The 16,023-nt window shown below is 37.7% G+C and overlaps 1 protein-coding gene across 1 annotated transcript in view; it reads right to left on the reverse strand.

Annotated features, from left to right (window-relative positions):
* Positions 1 to 15,542, reverse strand: part of LOC127861837 (nucleolar protein 4-like) — a 58,251-nt gene extending 42,709 nt beyond the window's left edge. The window contains 1 exon segment of the mRNA XM_052400517.1: positions 15,228 to 15,542. Within this exon segment, the coding sequence (XP_052256477.1) occupies positions 15,228 to 15,542 (315 nt within the window).
* Between the last annotated feature and the right edge of the window lie 481 nt (positions 15,543 to 16,023).

Raw genomic sequence — 16,023 nt, forward strand, 5'->3', positions numbered from 1 at the left:
TGGTGGATAACAACGACAACTTACCAGAATATTGCTCATGATCACACGTAAAACTTCTTTCTGAGAGCGAATGGAAAATGCGTCACAAATTCTGACAAATAAACAGTAGGGTGTCGTTATTGAAATACCGCGAGAATACTGGAAGAATAGAGATGCCAACTATAATGTTTAAAACAAATATTTTTTTAACAAGCGTTTGTGATTTGTCATGAAAATAATAACAATAAGATATCGAAAAGATCAAAGCAAATAAATTCGACAGAAATCTGAGATTCGGCAATATATTAAAGACGTGTCATGTTCACCTAAATTGTGTTTGGTAAAGACTGTAACTCTATGTAGTGAACCAGTCTTCGGCTAAAGATGAGTATTCAGGGGAGATAATTGATTAATGACTTAATTCTGGAACGGCTACACAAATATGATGTCATTGATTTTCCTGAAGTATGTATTTACATGTGATTATGCATATGTCAAAGTACTTTTGAATTTGTTCAAGGTCATAAATAGCATCGCGAAAATATATGTCGCGTGGCAAATTTTTTTGAGACGCATCCCTATATGGTATTCTTATGTAATTTCATGGTCTAGATTTCCATACGTATGAACGGTCAACGCCCGCTTCGCGGGCTTTTGCCCGTATTATTATTATTATTATTATTATTATTATTATTATTATAAAGCTTTCAGAACATAATATTTTTCACTTATTTGTATTTGCTTGTTATATAATTTTTGCTTACAATTAATTTTGTGAATTGTTCAGGAAATTATTTCCAGGTAATAGTTGTGTATTAAAACTCCGAAATAAAAAATGACAGAACGACCTTGCCGTTGAAAAACTAACTTGTAAGTGTCTTCTGAAACATTGAGTAAGGTCCAGTAGTGATCGCAAGCAGTGTCTACAAAATTGTGAGGATTGCAAACAATACCTGCAATTGGTAGTAGCTTAACTACGCAGTTAAATAAAACTTTTGTTATCAATACGTAGTATTTAACAATGCTATATTAAAATTTAGGTCATTGCACATGACGAGCACTTGTATAGCTTAGAACCAGTACTAAACTTATTTACTTTATGCCTAATTCTGGGCATCTAGCACAACACATGTCAAAGGTTACAGTTTTAATCACCCGCGTAATGCGCAAATGGTTCTTATGTCACATGCGACCAGCGTAGCCCCAGCTCACCCTATCAGATCGCGCAGTCACCTGTCCAGGAGCTACGTCGTCCGCTGTGTAGTCACGTAAAGTGTCGTGGTCTTATGAGCGGACAAAGTTACTCCTGATTATACTCTGCGAGCATTTCTGGAGCTACAATTCGCGAATCAAGCATACGCCCTATTTTCGCATGTCGCGGGTTAAATGTGATGAATATTGTGTTCCTTCTGACCGAGCGACAGTGCTGTATACAAGTGTTCATAAACATAAACATCTTCTGAAATTGCAACTACCATACAAGTGCAATACACTGCATATACTATTGAATACTACATGTGGTATGACTCTTGTTTAAGTTTGACATGCCTCTTGCTGGCAATAGCGCCACCTCGGAAGTAGCATTGGCCCATTTATTAATGCATCGCAAAAAAAGAGGTGGCGCCCGTGATTAAGGGCCGTGAATAGAAGTACTCATTGAAATCCTGAAAACAGCATTACGTTTTCTATTTAAACGATCAGCCTTCAGCATGTCATGTAGCAACTTAATTGCATTAAAAATGCCCAACTCAAATGAATTAAATGATAATGCAGATGCTGCAGATTAAAAAATATATATAAAAAAAAACAAACAACATACTTGTCAAATTTGCAACTCAACATCCGAGCTATATTGAGCGGCTTTGATGAACCAAGAGTCTTAGTTATGTAACTTCACAATTTGCGTGACTTCTCCGGTCTGTTTGCATCGCCAAATCGTCTAATTAGGATGTTTGTAATTCTTTGATGTACGGGGCCATTAATTCAACACAACCCATTGCTGTGCGAGCAATTAGCGATCAGAACGAAAACACTGTTATATAGAATGCAGTAAACTTTTTTAAATGTTCATCCGCTTCTAAAGACAATATCCGACTGTCTTGGTGAATCAATAAAGTTACGTTGAAAGATTCGACCATAGCGGTAAAAGGAATGTAAAATGTTTTATAAGTACAAACTTTTTCAATTACACTTTTGCTGATCAACACCACTTCAGACGTTGAAATGCAAATCTTATTAGTTCGCTAATGAATTCGATTCCTGACGATCAATACAGGCGATCTAAGAAACCGTTTTCTTGCGATCGTCCAGGACGTTATAAATGAGACATTTGCTAAGTTTGCAACATGAATTACTGATTTTTGATCTTCATTAAAACTCCTTATTACAAGGTATCCGTTATCCAATGTACGCTTCGTTAATTGCGCAGTCATTTTCATAAATCATGAAGTTTTGAAGTTCTTTTGTTAATTGGTTGCTTAATGGTGTTATTAACCATAACCCGGTGTGAGACGTAAGAAGAATAAATTGTAGTCCGATATGACTACATGCCATAAAACGTTACGGTATATAACGTTATTATTTCCACAGAATATAAAATCGTATTCAAGCTAATGTCTCTGTAAACAAATATATGCATTTTTATTGTTTGTGAAAGTCCATATTTTTCCAAAACAACTACTTATTTCTGAACTTCATATTATCCTACGATAATGTTAAGGAGTTGAAATGCATATTTTTTTAGCTCGGTCATCTTCAGAACAGACTGCACGAAAGCGCACGCTTGTCTGGCGTTGAGCTGGCCGGATACAGTGAAAGAACAGTTGGGAAAGATCTGGAAACACATATCATGGGCAACAAGGCCTATTCGCTGAGACATTTTATAGAAATTTGATAAATCACATGAATTGCTTCGTGTGATTGTTTAAGGTTTTAAACCATTGTCTTATTATCGTATATTAACTTTTAAACTCCTATTTTGTGTTTACCATTCCATCAGGGTGAGGGGTTAGGGAGCAACATCCAGCTTTTTCACTTCAGATCAAGGCATTGTTCTATGTATGTATTTTTTAACGGACTATAACAAACAAATATTTGTTTGCAAAATTGTATGTTAACATCTATAAATATGTTACCCTATACGAGGAGGTCATTAACGGCAATGCTGCGTCATCTCGTAATGTAAACAGATTCACATATTCAATCCTGGAGAAATGAACGCTGATTATTAGTGGGATGTAGCCGTACGGTAAGCTGGTTGAATGTAACTACGCGATTATCTCGATTGATGTAACCATGCGGTTATCTAGTTGAATAGGATGTAACCTTGCGGTTACCTAGTTGATTGAATGTAATCTAGCCGCTCTCTTGTTGCTTTGGTTGAAACCATGATGTTATTTCGTTTGGTGTAACCATGCCATTTTCTCGACTGATGTAGTCATGCGGTTTTCTAGTTTGGTTGGGTGTAACCTTGCGGTTATCTAGTTGGATTTGATGTAAGCATGTGGTTATCTCTTTAGATGTTACCATGCGTTTATCTAGTTGGAATTAACCATGCGGTTATTTAGTTTGCTATAACCATGCGGTTGGTTGTTGATGTCTTGAAAAAAAGTTGTCGCAACTTAAGTCGAAAATGGAGAACGAACATGTTTTTTTTTTAATCGGATTGACTCACTGTGAGATGCTAAGATTATGATTCGCATTACAGATTACAATAAACTAGAAATTCCGTGTGAACTAATTGTAAGTATTTGTATTGAATATGAACCGCAGTATACGTGTGTAATACTGTAATTCATTAATTTCTTTTTTAAAACATTCAATCAAGAACCCGCATGAATTCGGGTTGTTATATAGCAAAAAACATGCGGTGTTGTGTACATACGCATACACATTATAATTTTTGCGATGGTTGAGAGAACGTATCTTATTTTCATGACAGCAAAGGGCAAGTCGTCCAAAAACTTAAATAAAACCAAATGAATATGTTGTTTGGAACCGAATTAGTTAAAAACTTAACCATCCAACTGCTTTATGAGGTTTGAGTAACATTTGACAAGACAAATCGAAAACCAAGCAAACTATGTCGTCATTACGAATTTCATTGCACAACTAACGGACACAAAACGACAACTAAACACTTGGTCGCCATGGAAACAGTTTTTCTCTTTCATACATTTTCTCTTCAGTATCCCGCGGTGTAGAAAGGTTTACGAGGAATTTGATCTCATCAATACCGGGCCCAATATTCCAGTTCCAATCCCACACGAAGGAGATCCGCCGTGGTGGGGTTATTATAAAGCAAATAACACGGTGTAACTCAAGCCGACGTGATAGCGCACCTGAGCACTAGGTAATCAGAGGTGAAACGGAGCGTCCGTCGCCGATGACTATGAAAAAAACGGTCTCGTAAACTACGGCGTTTTTCGATTTATTAAGACGTGATGAAAGGCTCTAAGAATATTAAAAGGGAAATGGAGATTTGTTTACCACCGGTTTGACAGAGACTAACAGACGCGCTTCTGTAAAGATGCATTTCCGTAATATCGTTGTTTAAGTTGGTTTTGATACGAGAGAGAAACTGTCTTGCAATTAGATCATTAATCTTGAACGCATGAACAATACGTAAAAACTTACAAACATGTACATGTATATGAATATGCCGTTGGAAAACGAAGTAAATACTTGTTGGTCTTTAAAAATTAACACGATTTTGAGAACTTTGCAGAAAGAGAGTCGCTGCCCTGACATGCAGTTTTTTCTATTACATACTGGGACACATATTTAATGTTAACCTTTTATGTAATATGATACCTCTTATATAAAACGCCTTAGAAACGCGAACAGTAAAACAAGAGGCAAATTGATTTCCATTGAGGACTATGAACGGTAACATTGACACAATAGACAATAAGGGATATTGTGGAAAATGGAATCTTCACTCTACTTCGATACTGGAAACAACAAGATGAAAACATACAAAGGTTATTCACTCAAAATTAATGAGTGAAAGCGATTCCCCTTAGAACTATTTTCCCAAGCGGAAGCGTCGTAAAATTAAAACCTTATATCGTTTTGCTCTCACGCGACATTTTATCTGTTGATATAAGCGAGCGCCGTATCAGTTGCGCCCGGACACTCAGGTAACAGCGGCATGCGGAGACCGACGTTACAATGGGCTTTAATTCATTGGCAACAATTGCTTAACACAAATCTATTTAGTTCACTGAAGACTTATCACCAAATCTCAATATTGTTTCAAAGTAGTCTTTGGTTTTTCATGGTTCCCGACGGAGCGTCGTTTGAAATTAATAATCAATTCCAGCATATCTTCTAATGAAAGTATCCTTCCAGGGGAAACTATAAACGAACTAATAATTTTCTGATTATAAAAATCAGCTGCTAGTCAGCGGACAGAAATTCGTGCATGGTTCTAATCGAACCGCTCCGATAGTGCCTTACAGGGAATATGATTTTAAGACTTGTTTACGTCGCCATAGTAACGAAATATACGGTATCGGAATTTTCAACATTCTCAGGTCTTTTCCCAGGTAATCAGGTGAAATTTCTGGTTCCGACGTAACTTTACATATCATGTTCTCGGATCGTATATACCAATTCTCGCACACAATGGATACGGATGAAAAAGGCAAATGTCAATGTTCAATACATTATATTGTACGGTATTCAAAGTCGAAATCGGTGCGGTGGGTGGGTTAATGTCTTTATATAATGTACTTATCTCTAAACATAAATACTTGTAAAAACAGAAGAAATTGTATTAAAAGCCGTGGGCACTTGAATCTTACAAATTGTAGTTCATTATATTTTGCTTAGATGCTATTTGAACGTATGTACAACTTCATGAAAATCAAGAAGATTTCCAATAACAGAAATTTCTGCTCAATCGCCAACATTTGTAGATGTATTATCATAGCATTTATTATAAAGTATACTTAATGATAATTGTCGTTTGTACTCTAAGCATCCCTGTATTTTTTTTATTAATACAGCTCAGGTTGGTTATTGGAGACCGCGTGGTAAACAGAAATTGAGCCGCGTTCTGAGAAAACTGTGCTTAATGCATGTACGTAAAGTGTCGTCCCAGATTAGCCTGTGCAGTCCGCACAGGCTTATCAGGGACAACACTTTCCGCTTTTTTTTGTATTTTTAGTTTCAATGAAGTCCCTCCTTACCGAAAATCAAGTTTAGGCGGAAAGTGTCGTCCCTGAATAGCCTGTGCGGACTGCACAGGCTAATCTGGGACGACACTTTACGCACATGCATTATGCACAGTTTTCTCAGAACGCGACTCAAATGCTCTTTCTTAGTATTAAACATTCATGACATATAATAATATTTTTATAAGAAGATCATGATAATTTAACATACGTATTTTGCATTCTTGAGTATATAAGGCATAGCCGCTTAAAACATCGCGCTTTTGCTTTTGAATCCTGAATATAACCCAATTGAAACGTAAAAGGTCAATTTGAGTTCTCACAGCAAAATATTATATTGAAAGCATGTATTTATGATGTGATTCAATTTATCGCTTTAGAACCCTTTCATTATCTGTAAGACATTTTAAACGATATTTTCTGTAATAGTGAGGAGTTAGTACTCGCACACATGATCAGAAAAGAAGGTCGATGGAAGTCTGTAATATAATACTACAGTAGTACTATATCGAAGAAGAGTCAAATCAGTGCTGCTCTTGTGCATATTAATCCATTTATGCCTAACGTCTAGAAAAAAAGGCCTTGGCAAACAGCGCAGACCCAGAAGAGACGCCGCATGATGCGGCGTCTCATCAGGGTCTGCGCTGTTTGCTTAAAGGAATTTCTGTAAGAAATATTCTAAATAAAGAACTAAATATAAAAGACATCCCTAATTTTGGAAATAAATTAATCCAATTTAGAAGAATGGGAGAGTCAATTTGGCTTAACTGGGTTAAGGAAAGTACTAACACCCTTATGAACACCATCGCCGCTGTCACCACCACCACAACCAAACCCATATACTTAAAAAACAACAAAAGCAACAACACAAGAGAAGCCTTACCATCATTTTAAAATGGAGAGAAATCGAGAGATAAAATTGAATCCGAATCAAGATCCAAGATTGTCACCGCGGGTATTGATTTTCACGTTTTCAGACGCACAGCGCGAGCTCTCTCGTGCAATTTGTTCTCAAGCGGGACCTCGCTTAATGGGACAGTTCCTAAATGATGCCATCAGATAACTTCCGGTCTATGGACGCATGCGCTTCCGGCCATTACCGCGTAATTATCCTCCCAGCGCCGCGTTATTCGGATCAGTTGGCTGGCAAGGGGGAATCCTTTTCAACTCTGTCTTGGAGTTTTTTACACAACGCTGCATAAGGAACGACGATGAAACCATGCGTTCTAATTAGCATAGAAGTCATTTACCTTAGTTGATTATGAAAAAAACGGGAAAAATATTTTTCCAATGTGTGATTGCGAATTTCTAACATGACAAAGGATGAACGTCAGTGATATGCGAATCCTACGTATACCATTTCTTTTATTTTGAAAAGAAAAGCGATAATTTTTGAAGATAAGTGGACGTTCAAAAAGTTAAACAGATGGAAACAGTCGTGTGTTTTCTATCGAACAAATAGGGTTAATATGTGAAATACAAGTGAACAATTAAATTGCAGATTAATAAAAATGAGATTGGCTTTTTAGGAACGTACTTTGTAGAAACTGCATTGAGTTTTAATGTATTACTTTGGGACATTTAGATATTTTGTTTGATATAATTTACAATAGTGTACGCGGCATACTTTTTATAGAACATACAGTTTTATTTCACTTTGAGTATTACACAAATAAGTTCAGACGTTGCGCTAAAAAATAGTTTACCCCTATTCCAGAGACCATTATTCAGGGATCTTTCATGCTTCGAACATAATACAACACGTATTAAAAACACCAATCCAAATCTGTAAATCAATTCCAGCAGCAAGCCGATTACTATTTTGAGACAGAGAAAAAATCGAGCACTCTTCGTAAACTGGAGTCGTTCGATTCGCGCAATTTGGCGATAAAACCCCAAAATGAACCGGACAGAAAGCGGAGCCGAAAACCAAATCAGCGTCAAGTAATAGCACATTGACTAAGTGCCTATCCATTTTCAAGACAGTGGGCTGAGAAACCTAAGAAATCACACTCTATTACCGCGAGACTTTGTCGGGCTTCAGAAAGTGTTAAGCCTGGGAACTTCACGAAAGGATGATCAGTCGTCTGCTAATGGGACATTTTCCGCAGGCAGTCTGAAGTGTCGCCGGAATCGAGATAGTGGATTTAATTATGTCGCCAAGACTTTGTGTCTTCGGCGCTAGATGCGGGCCGACCGTCGATGCCGTCGACCGACGATATTGTTGTAGGATACGGGATAATGTAAACTAGAAAATAAAAGAAGTAGTAGCTGTTGGTAGTAGTAGTAGTAGTAGTAGTAGGAGGAGGAGGAGGAGGAGGAGGAGGAGGAGGAGGAGTAGAAGTTGTAGTAGTAGTAGTAGTAGTAGTAGTAGTAGTAGTAGTAGTAGTAGTAATAGTAGTAGTAGTAGTAGTAGTAGTAGTAGTAGTAGTAGTAGTAGTAGTAGTAGTAGTAGTAGTAGTGGTAGTAGTAGTAGTAGTAGTAGTAGTAGTAGTAGTAGTAGTAGTAGTAGTAGTAGTAGTAGTAGTGGTAGTAGTAGGAGTAGAAGTTGTAGTAGTAGTAGTAGTAGTAGTAGTAGTAGTAGTAGTAGTAGTAGTAGTAGTAGTAGTAGTAGTAGTAGTAGAAGTTGTAGTAGTAGTAGCAGTAGTAGAAGTTGTAGTAGTAGTAGGAGGAGGAGGGGTTGTAGTAGTAGGAGTAGTACTGTAGTAGTACAATAATAACTAAAAGTTGTGAATATTTCGCACTTTCGTAGCGTTATCGAGGTTTACACGCGGGTTTCTTATGCAAAGGCAACAATTTCTATTCATATTGTTCACTGAATTTGTGAGAGTGCAGTCAAAAACTCGCGTGATATTTTCCTACGAATTATTATTTTGTTCGATAGCACGCTCCGGTCTGTGAATGTTGGGATTTCCCTGAGGGTCGGTTCCAGAATGTTCTGTATTGTGCCGATAATTTAGACAGCGCCGGAGCCCCGGGGCAGAGACTTCTCGCATTTTCTTATTAGCGTTTCTTGTGTAGGCCTTTCAGCGACTGAGAAGTTCCACAAGTTTCGGGCTAATTCATCCTAATATCACCGTGGTGGGGATTCGTCCTGCTTCGAACGATCCACGCGCAAAAAGAGACATCCCCCGCGGTTCACAAATTTCCCGAGATTGTGTTATTTTGCCACACAAATTGAATAAAACACCAGTTCGCGACACGGTGAGAAGGTGCAGACGTGATCCGTACATTCCTGCCAATACCAGCGTGAAAATAGGTCCCAGGGACCATGTCGTTAGTAATATACGGGGCAAATCCAGCGTTTTATCCGATTTGGCGCGCCAGGAGAATCCAAAATCGATGCTTCACTTGCAAAATTCCGTCCAAAATCCGCCCGGTTTATCAAAGCTTTCCCGCGACGCTCCCCGGAGATGACCCGCGTTGCATTTTCATGAAAAAAGCTTAAGGACACAATATCAGTGGATAAGATGCATGGGCGAGAGTTATGACGGGCAAACTAGGAAAGGAACTTCGCTTCAATTACCTACCGGGGTACTTACGAAATGTTTACTCACACATGTACATTGGTTTCATGTTGTTGTTTTTTTAAGTTTATAAAAACATGTTAAAAGTAATTCAAATTGTGTACTAATTTTTAAATAATATTCAACGAAACTTTTTTCCAATTAATTTGACTAGTATTCTCTAAATTGAAATGTTTGCGGTCGACGAATCACGTTTGCGGCTAATTAAATCGGGGACATGGCTCCAAATGCGTTAACGCCAATGTCTCTTTGTATGGAATTTTGGGAACAAAAGAGTTTAAAAAGTAAGCCTTTTATAATGTCATATGTTCCCCTTGATTTCTACAATATGGTGAAGATTGTTGTTGAACGAAAAGCTTAACTCTTTCAGTGCTGGAACCGAATTTTGAAGGCCTTTGCAAACAGTTTGGATCCAGATGAGACGCCACAGAACGTGGCGTCTCATCAGGATCCAAACTGTTTGCTATTCTGATAGTATTCTTTGAAAAAAAAATCAAAGAAAATGCTAATTTTAGAAATTCAGCAGACGACATTTTAGCAGACGACAAATTTCCCAGCATGCAAAGGGTAAAGAAATGTACCGTGAATGAGTTCAAAGAGTGCACCGTTTAAGAATTTAGAGGAATTCACCGTAATTTTCCGTTTGTGAAAAATTAACGGTTAACATTATAAAATACATGCTCAGGAAAAAGTCATTCTCTGCTGAACAGAACGTCACAGGAATGCGTCGATATGGGGAAACGAGAAATGTGCAGAAATGTAACGTTCTCAATGAACGTGACGCAACAAACAATTAGATTTGCTATGCACGTTGAACAATTAATGGAATGCGTGGTTTGCATCTAATAGTTTATTGTTTAGAAACAAACATGCAATTAGTGACAGAAAAGTTTCAGAATTATCATAAAAACAAATAAATACATGCATGCAATTGTTCCGTTCATGACTTGACAGTGGCAAAAGGCAACGTTTGATTCGAAAAAGAGCAACGTAGGAATGTACCGTGGTTGGCTTGAAAAAGCATGATAGGAATGGACCGTTTATGCATTGAAAGACACGCGCTAGTATGCACTATTTATTGCGTTAAAGAAAATCATAAAATTACCGCTTATGATTTGAAAGACACGCGTAGTTATGTACCGTTTATGTTTTGAAATAACATCAAAGGGATATACCGTTTATGACTTGAAAGACACGAGTAGTAATGTACCGATTATGACTTAAAATAAGATAATAAGTATATTCTGAGTATGACATGAAATAACATTAGAAAAATGTAGTGTTTATTATTTGGAATGGCAGCCTAGGATTGTAGAGTTTATGTCTAGAAAGACCATACCCGTAGCCAGGGGGGGGGGGGGTGCGTTGGGTGCGTTCGCACCCATTATTATTTTTATCAGCCACTGAGTATGGTCAATGAAAGTGAAATTTCATATAAAAATGCTCTTTAACTTCAGTCTCTAAATACATATAATAAGACACCATAATGCAGGATTTTAAGTTTCATTGTCAAAATTGTCTAGGGGGAGGACCTTCAAACCCCCAGATTGCAGGAAGGGGACAGCTTCTCCCGCATCTACCCCCTTCGCCACTTCGTTGCTCAATAACAATCGTTGGTGGGAAAATTCGCACCCCTCTTTTCAAAACCCTGGCTACGGGCCTGAAGACCATCGTATGAATGGGCTGTTTTACTTGGAAAACAAAACAGCGCTAAAATGTACCTATTATGACTTAAAAGACCAGCGTTGGAACGAATCGTTTGTGACTTGAAAGGCCATCGTATGAATGTACCATAGAAATACCAGCTTATGAATGTACCGTTTATGCCTTGAAAGACCAGCGTAGGAATGTAACGTTAATAAATTGAAAGACCGCGTAAAAATGTACCGTTGATGAAGACATGCGTAGGAATGCATTCTTCGTGACTTGAAAGACATGCGTGGTATCATACTGTCCGTAAAGACAAGCGTACGAATGTTCAGTTTTACTTGATAAGCCAGGGCTAGAAAGGAATGTACCGTTTATAAAGCAAAACCAACATAGGAATTTATCGTTTTAGAGTAAGCGTAAGAATGTAAAGTTTGTGACTTGAAAGACCATCGTAGGTATACGTGTTCGTTTATTGCTTTAATGTGTCCCAGGTATGATTTTAAAGAACAGCGAATTATTGTTTGTTGAATCGTTCAGAACTGTTAATGCGTTAATAGATTTGTTTGGTGATTTATTGGTAAAATGATTAAAACTTCGTTCAGACATGTATTTGTATGGGTTCAAGGGCTAAACTTATAACGCAATAAACTTTGACTTACGGTCAAAATATGTGAAATTCAATTTCTATATCTCCTGCTTTTGTCATATAATTTCGATATCAAGAAAAACATATATTGACCGCGGCTGCTGTAGTTAAAAAACAAACCGATGTTATATCCACGAATTATAAAAGATAACAGACAGAGGGACTGTACATTTTAATCTTCTGTATCCGTATTCTTTGTAAGCACCATCACATAACAACAACTTAAGCTGTTTAGTATGGCTTCACCATAAACAAAGGGGCGTAGAGCGTTTACTTTTTATATGAAGACCTCGCTTGGTTGAATCGGATCAAGGTTACTTAGGTTGCAAATCATGATGATGAACTACTGCAACACACGTGGGAGTTATAATACCTTACACCAAATCATTGAACTTACTTTATCGTGCGATACCAAATTTATGGATGACAACAAAGTGCCTTCCCGGAGTAGCGCACTTGTTTTTGGAAATACGTAACAATAGAGCGCATTTTATATCCGATTACACAACACCTATTGTGACAACAAAGTCTGTTGGTAACTTATCAGAGAGGGGTGTGGGAGTGGAGACTTCGCCATGCGAAACCAATAGTCTCTACAACAATGGCTTACTTAAAATACTCACGCGTTTTTTTATTAAAACAGTATTGACGTTTAAAACCGATCAAGGACTTTACATGTCACGGATTAACTTCATTGAGCAGACAAATAAAATAAATGCTACAGAGAGAATCGTTATAAATTATTGTTCGAGATGCATTTATAAGAAAAACATTATTTTATGAAAAACATTGACGTAGATGTGTTAAAGACAGAATTAATAGTGGTTTCGGTTATATGCACAACATTATGTTGAGCAACATAATCCTAAACAATTTTATGTGTAAAGATCACATTCAAGGATTGCTAAACTAAATCATTAAACAAACATGTATATAGTTATTAAATAACTTGTAAAGCCGTGCTCAGCAAAGAGTTCATAGTTTGAACGTCCGAATTCGTTAAATACAGGCGTTTGGTCTTAACCCTTTCAGTGCGGGAACCGAATTTTAAAGGCCTTTGCAAACAGTTTGGATCCAGATGAGACGCCACAGAACGTGGCGTCTCATCTGGATCCAAACTGTTTGCTATTCTGATAGTATTCTTTGAAAAAAAATGAAGAAATGCTTATTTTATAAATTTAGCAGACGACATTTTAGCAGACGACAAATTACCCAGCATGCAAAGGGTTAAGTATGTTTTGTTCAACCCCGTAAGATTCGAAGGTAAAATATGCATCTTTGTTCAAAGGCATTTTGGAAATGTGGTCGTGGTTCGAGACCCGATGCAGTAAAACTTGTTTCGTCAGCTCTTACTTGCAATGACGTTCTTTGGATTTATAGATTAGGACCTGGTTTTGCAAAACTTTAATGACCAGTTATGTTGAATAGCAGTTAATTTTTGTGTAATGCGACTTTATTGTTAACCCTTTAATACATGTACATGTGTTAATTGCAAACAATTTGTTTGCTTAAATGTTTGAAAATGTTTGATAATAACATTGCTTTTAAATTAAATTGTATTTGGATGTGAAGTAAACAGACTGTTTCTTTAACTTGCCGCAAGTTTGAAACAACCGCGCTCAGATCTATTCTTTGTGCAGAAAATCGCGTTCCATTTTTAAAATGACTGTGTTCTGCGATAAATTCCGTATAAGGCGCATGTTAACAGCAAGACAACTTTCTTTCGGGTAATTTTTTAATTGTTGCTGGTTTGCATAGAAAGCTTACAGCTTATTTGAAACGCTCTCGAGTCCGTTTCCTGGGACTAGAACCCGTAGGTGGTGTCTATGTGAGAGATTTAAAGAACGCTCCCACAGTGGGGGTCGAACCCGTGACCTCCCGGTCGCTAGGCGGACACCATATACATCACGCCACAGCGCCCTTTTTTAGAAGACATTTTTGAAAACCATATTTGTAATATTCACATATAAAATGCTTAAGCATTAAATAAAGAATAACATAAACGCAGTGGTTTCTGTCACTATATCAATAGTAACAACGTCGATATTAAAATTCGTGAAAATCACAGCATATGCGTAAATAACTATTGTATTTATTATTATTATCTTTCGGAATAGATAAAAAAAGTTATCCATCCAGTTGAGCCGCGCTCTGGGAAAATGGGACTTAATGCAGTCGACGCAGGCTAATTAGTGACGATACTCCGCTTTTATGAAATGTTTCGTTAAGAGGAAGCCTCTTCTAAACGAAAATACAGTCTTAGCGGAAATTGTCGTCACTGATTCGCCTTTCTAGTCTGCACAGGCCAACATGGGACGACCTTTACGCAAATGCAATAAGCCCGATTTTCCCAGAACGAGGCTCAATTCGAAACGAAGCAGAAATTCTTTTTCAGCAAAACTCGACCACTGAGCTCAAACTAGTACCTACATTGTATACTTGTTTTCGATTTGAAAGACATTTATGAAATTGATATATGATGACAATGGATATTCCAAAAAGATAAACGATACAAAGTCTGGAAAAAGTTCATGTTAACTTATAAAAAGTATCAGTTGTCTATTCTAGTTCCGTTCAATGACATGGTCTAAACGGGAACGTTCCTATTTTTAAAAAACATTTATGTTTAAAGCCAGAACTTATTGTAAATAAAATTTTCGGATAAGAATATTTCATTTTCCAAATTCGAATATTGTTATACTTTTGGATATATTTAACGATGATGTCTATTTTTACGAGCGAGATTATCGCAACACAAGCGACACCACTTGTGTAATAAAGCATAGGCAAATATCGACGATGTAAGCATGATTTGAGGCAGTCAATTTTTAAAAACATTTCCATAACTTTAAACAATTTAACGCCAGTTTCTCTGATAGTATTACGACGTCGTTCCGCTTTTAATGACCAGCCGCCCTATATACTATAACAATTCCACCTACTACAGCATATTTGGACCCCGCCCAACTCCATTACAAATTGAAATACCCGGTACACATCAAACTGACACTGCGGTTTAACCCATTTATGCCTAGCGTCTAGAGAAAAGGCCTTGGCAAACAGCGTAGACCCAGAAGAGACGCCGCATGATGCGCTGTTTGCTTAAAGGAATTTCTGTAAGAAATATTCTAAATATAGATATAGATATACTAGACATCCCTAATTTTTGAAATAAATTGATCCAATTTAGAAGGATGGGAGAGTCCACTAGACATAAATGGGTTAATTTCCCGCTAGATAACCTACCTGTGACTTCACCGGCACGTATAGCACGTTTTGTATCCGACCGTCAATACTTCCGGGGCCCAGTTTGAATCCCTTAGCTTTGACCCAAAACCGGAACTTCGAGTTTTCCGTGCTCGGCTCCTCTTCCCCGGTGAGAATGCGCATGACCCGCTCGTACTTCCGGCGCGTCACCGTCTTCGTCTTTCCGCTGTCACCGTATGTCTTCAGCGCCCAGTTTTGGAAGGTCTCGTACATGAGTTGCCGGCCCTCCTGCGATATTGCGTCCCTTGGTGACTCGGACCCGGGGTACGGACTCGGGAGTTTCTCGATTGACATCATAGTTGAGCAATCACAATTTTAATCGATTGAATCTCACTTCTCTCAAAGATCTGATGCACTACTTCGTGTATTTGGAGTGATTAGAACATATACGTATAGTTTAAATCGATATAAATAACAACTTTTATAATTTTCGTTTTCGAAAACATTAACAACTGGCAGATTTGCAGATCCACTTGTCGGTTGAGACCGTAATTATACAATTTCTTAAATTCGTATAACTATACTATAATAAAGCACTAAATCATCTACATGAACAATTCCTTCTTCGGAAATCCCATTTCTGCGACTATTGTACATGGGCCAAACTTGACGAGAAATCTCTGTCACCAAGCCGATTGTCACTGGATACAAATTGTAACCGGATAGTTCGCAGCAAAAGCCGCTTCAAGTCGCCTTGGTGATACAGAGCTCTATCAAGTGCCTCGCCCGGTTTGTCAGCATTTTGCGTTACCGGGACAATGACAATGGCAGCGAG

This window comes from Dreissena polymorpha, chromosome 16 (genome assembly GCF_020536995.1).
Source record: "Dreissena polymorpha isolate Duluth1 chromosome 16, UMN_Dpol_1.0, whole genome shotgun sequence".
In the NCBI taxonomy this organism is placed as follows: domain Eukaryota; kingdom Metazoa; phylum Mollusca; class Bivalvia; order Myida; family Dreissenidae; genus Dreissena; species Dreissena polymorpha.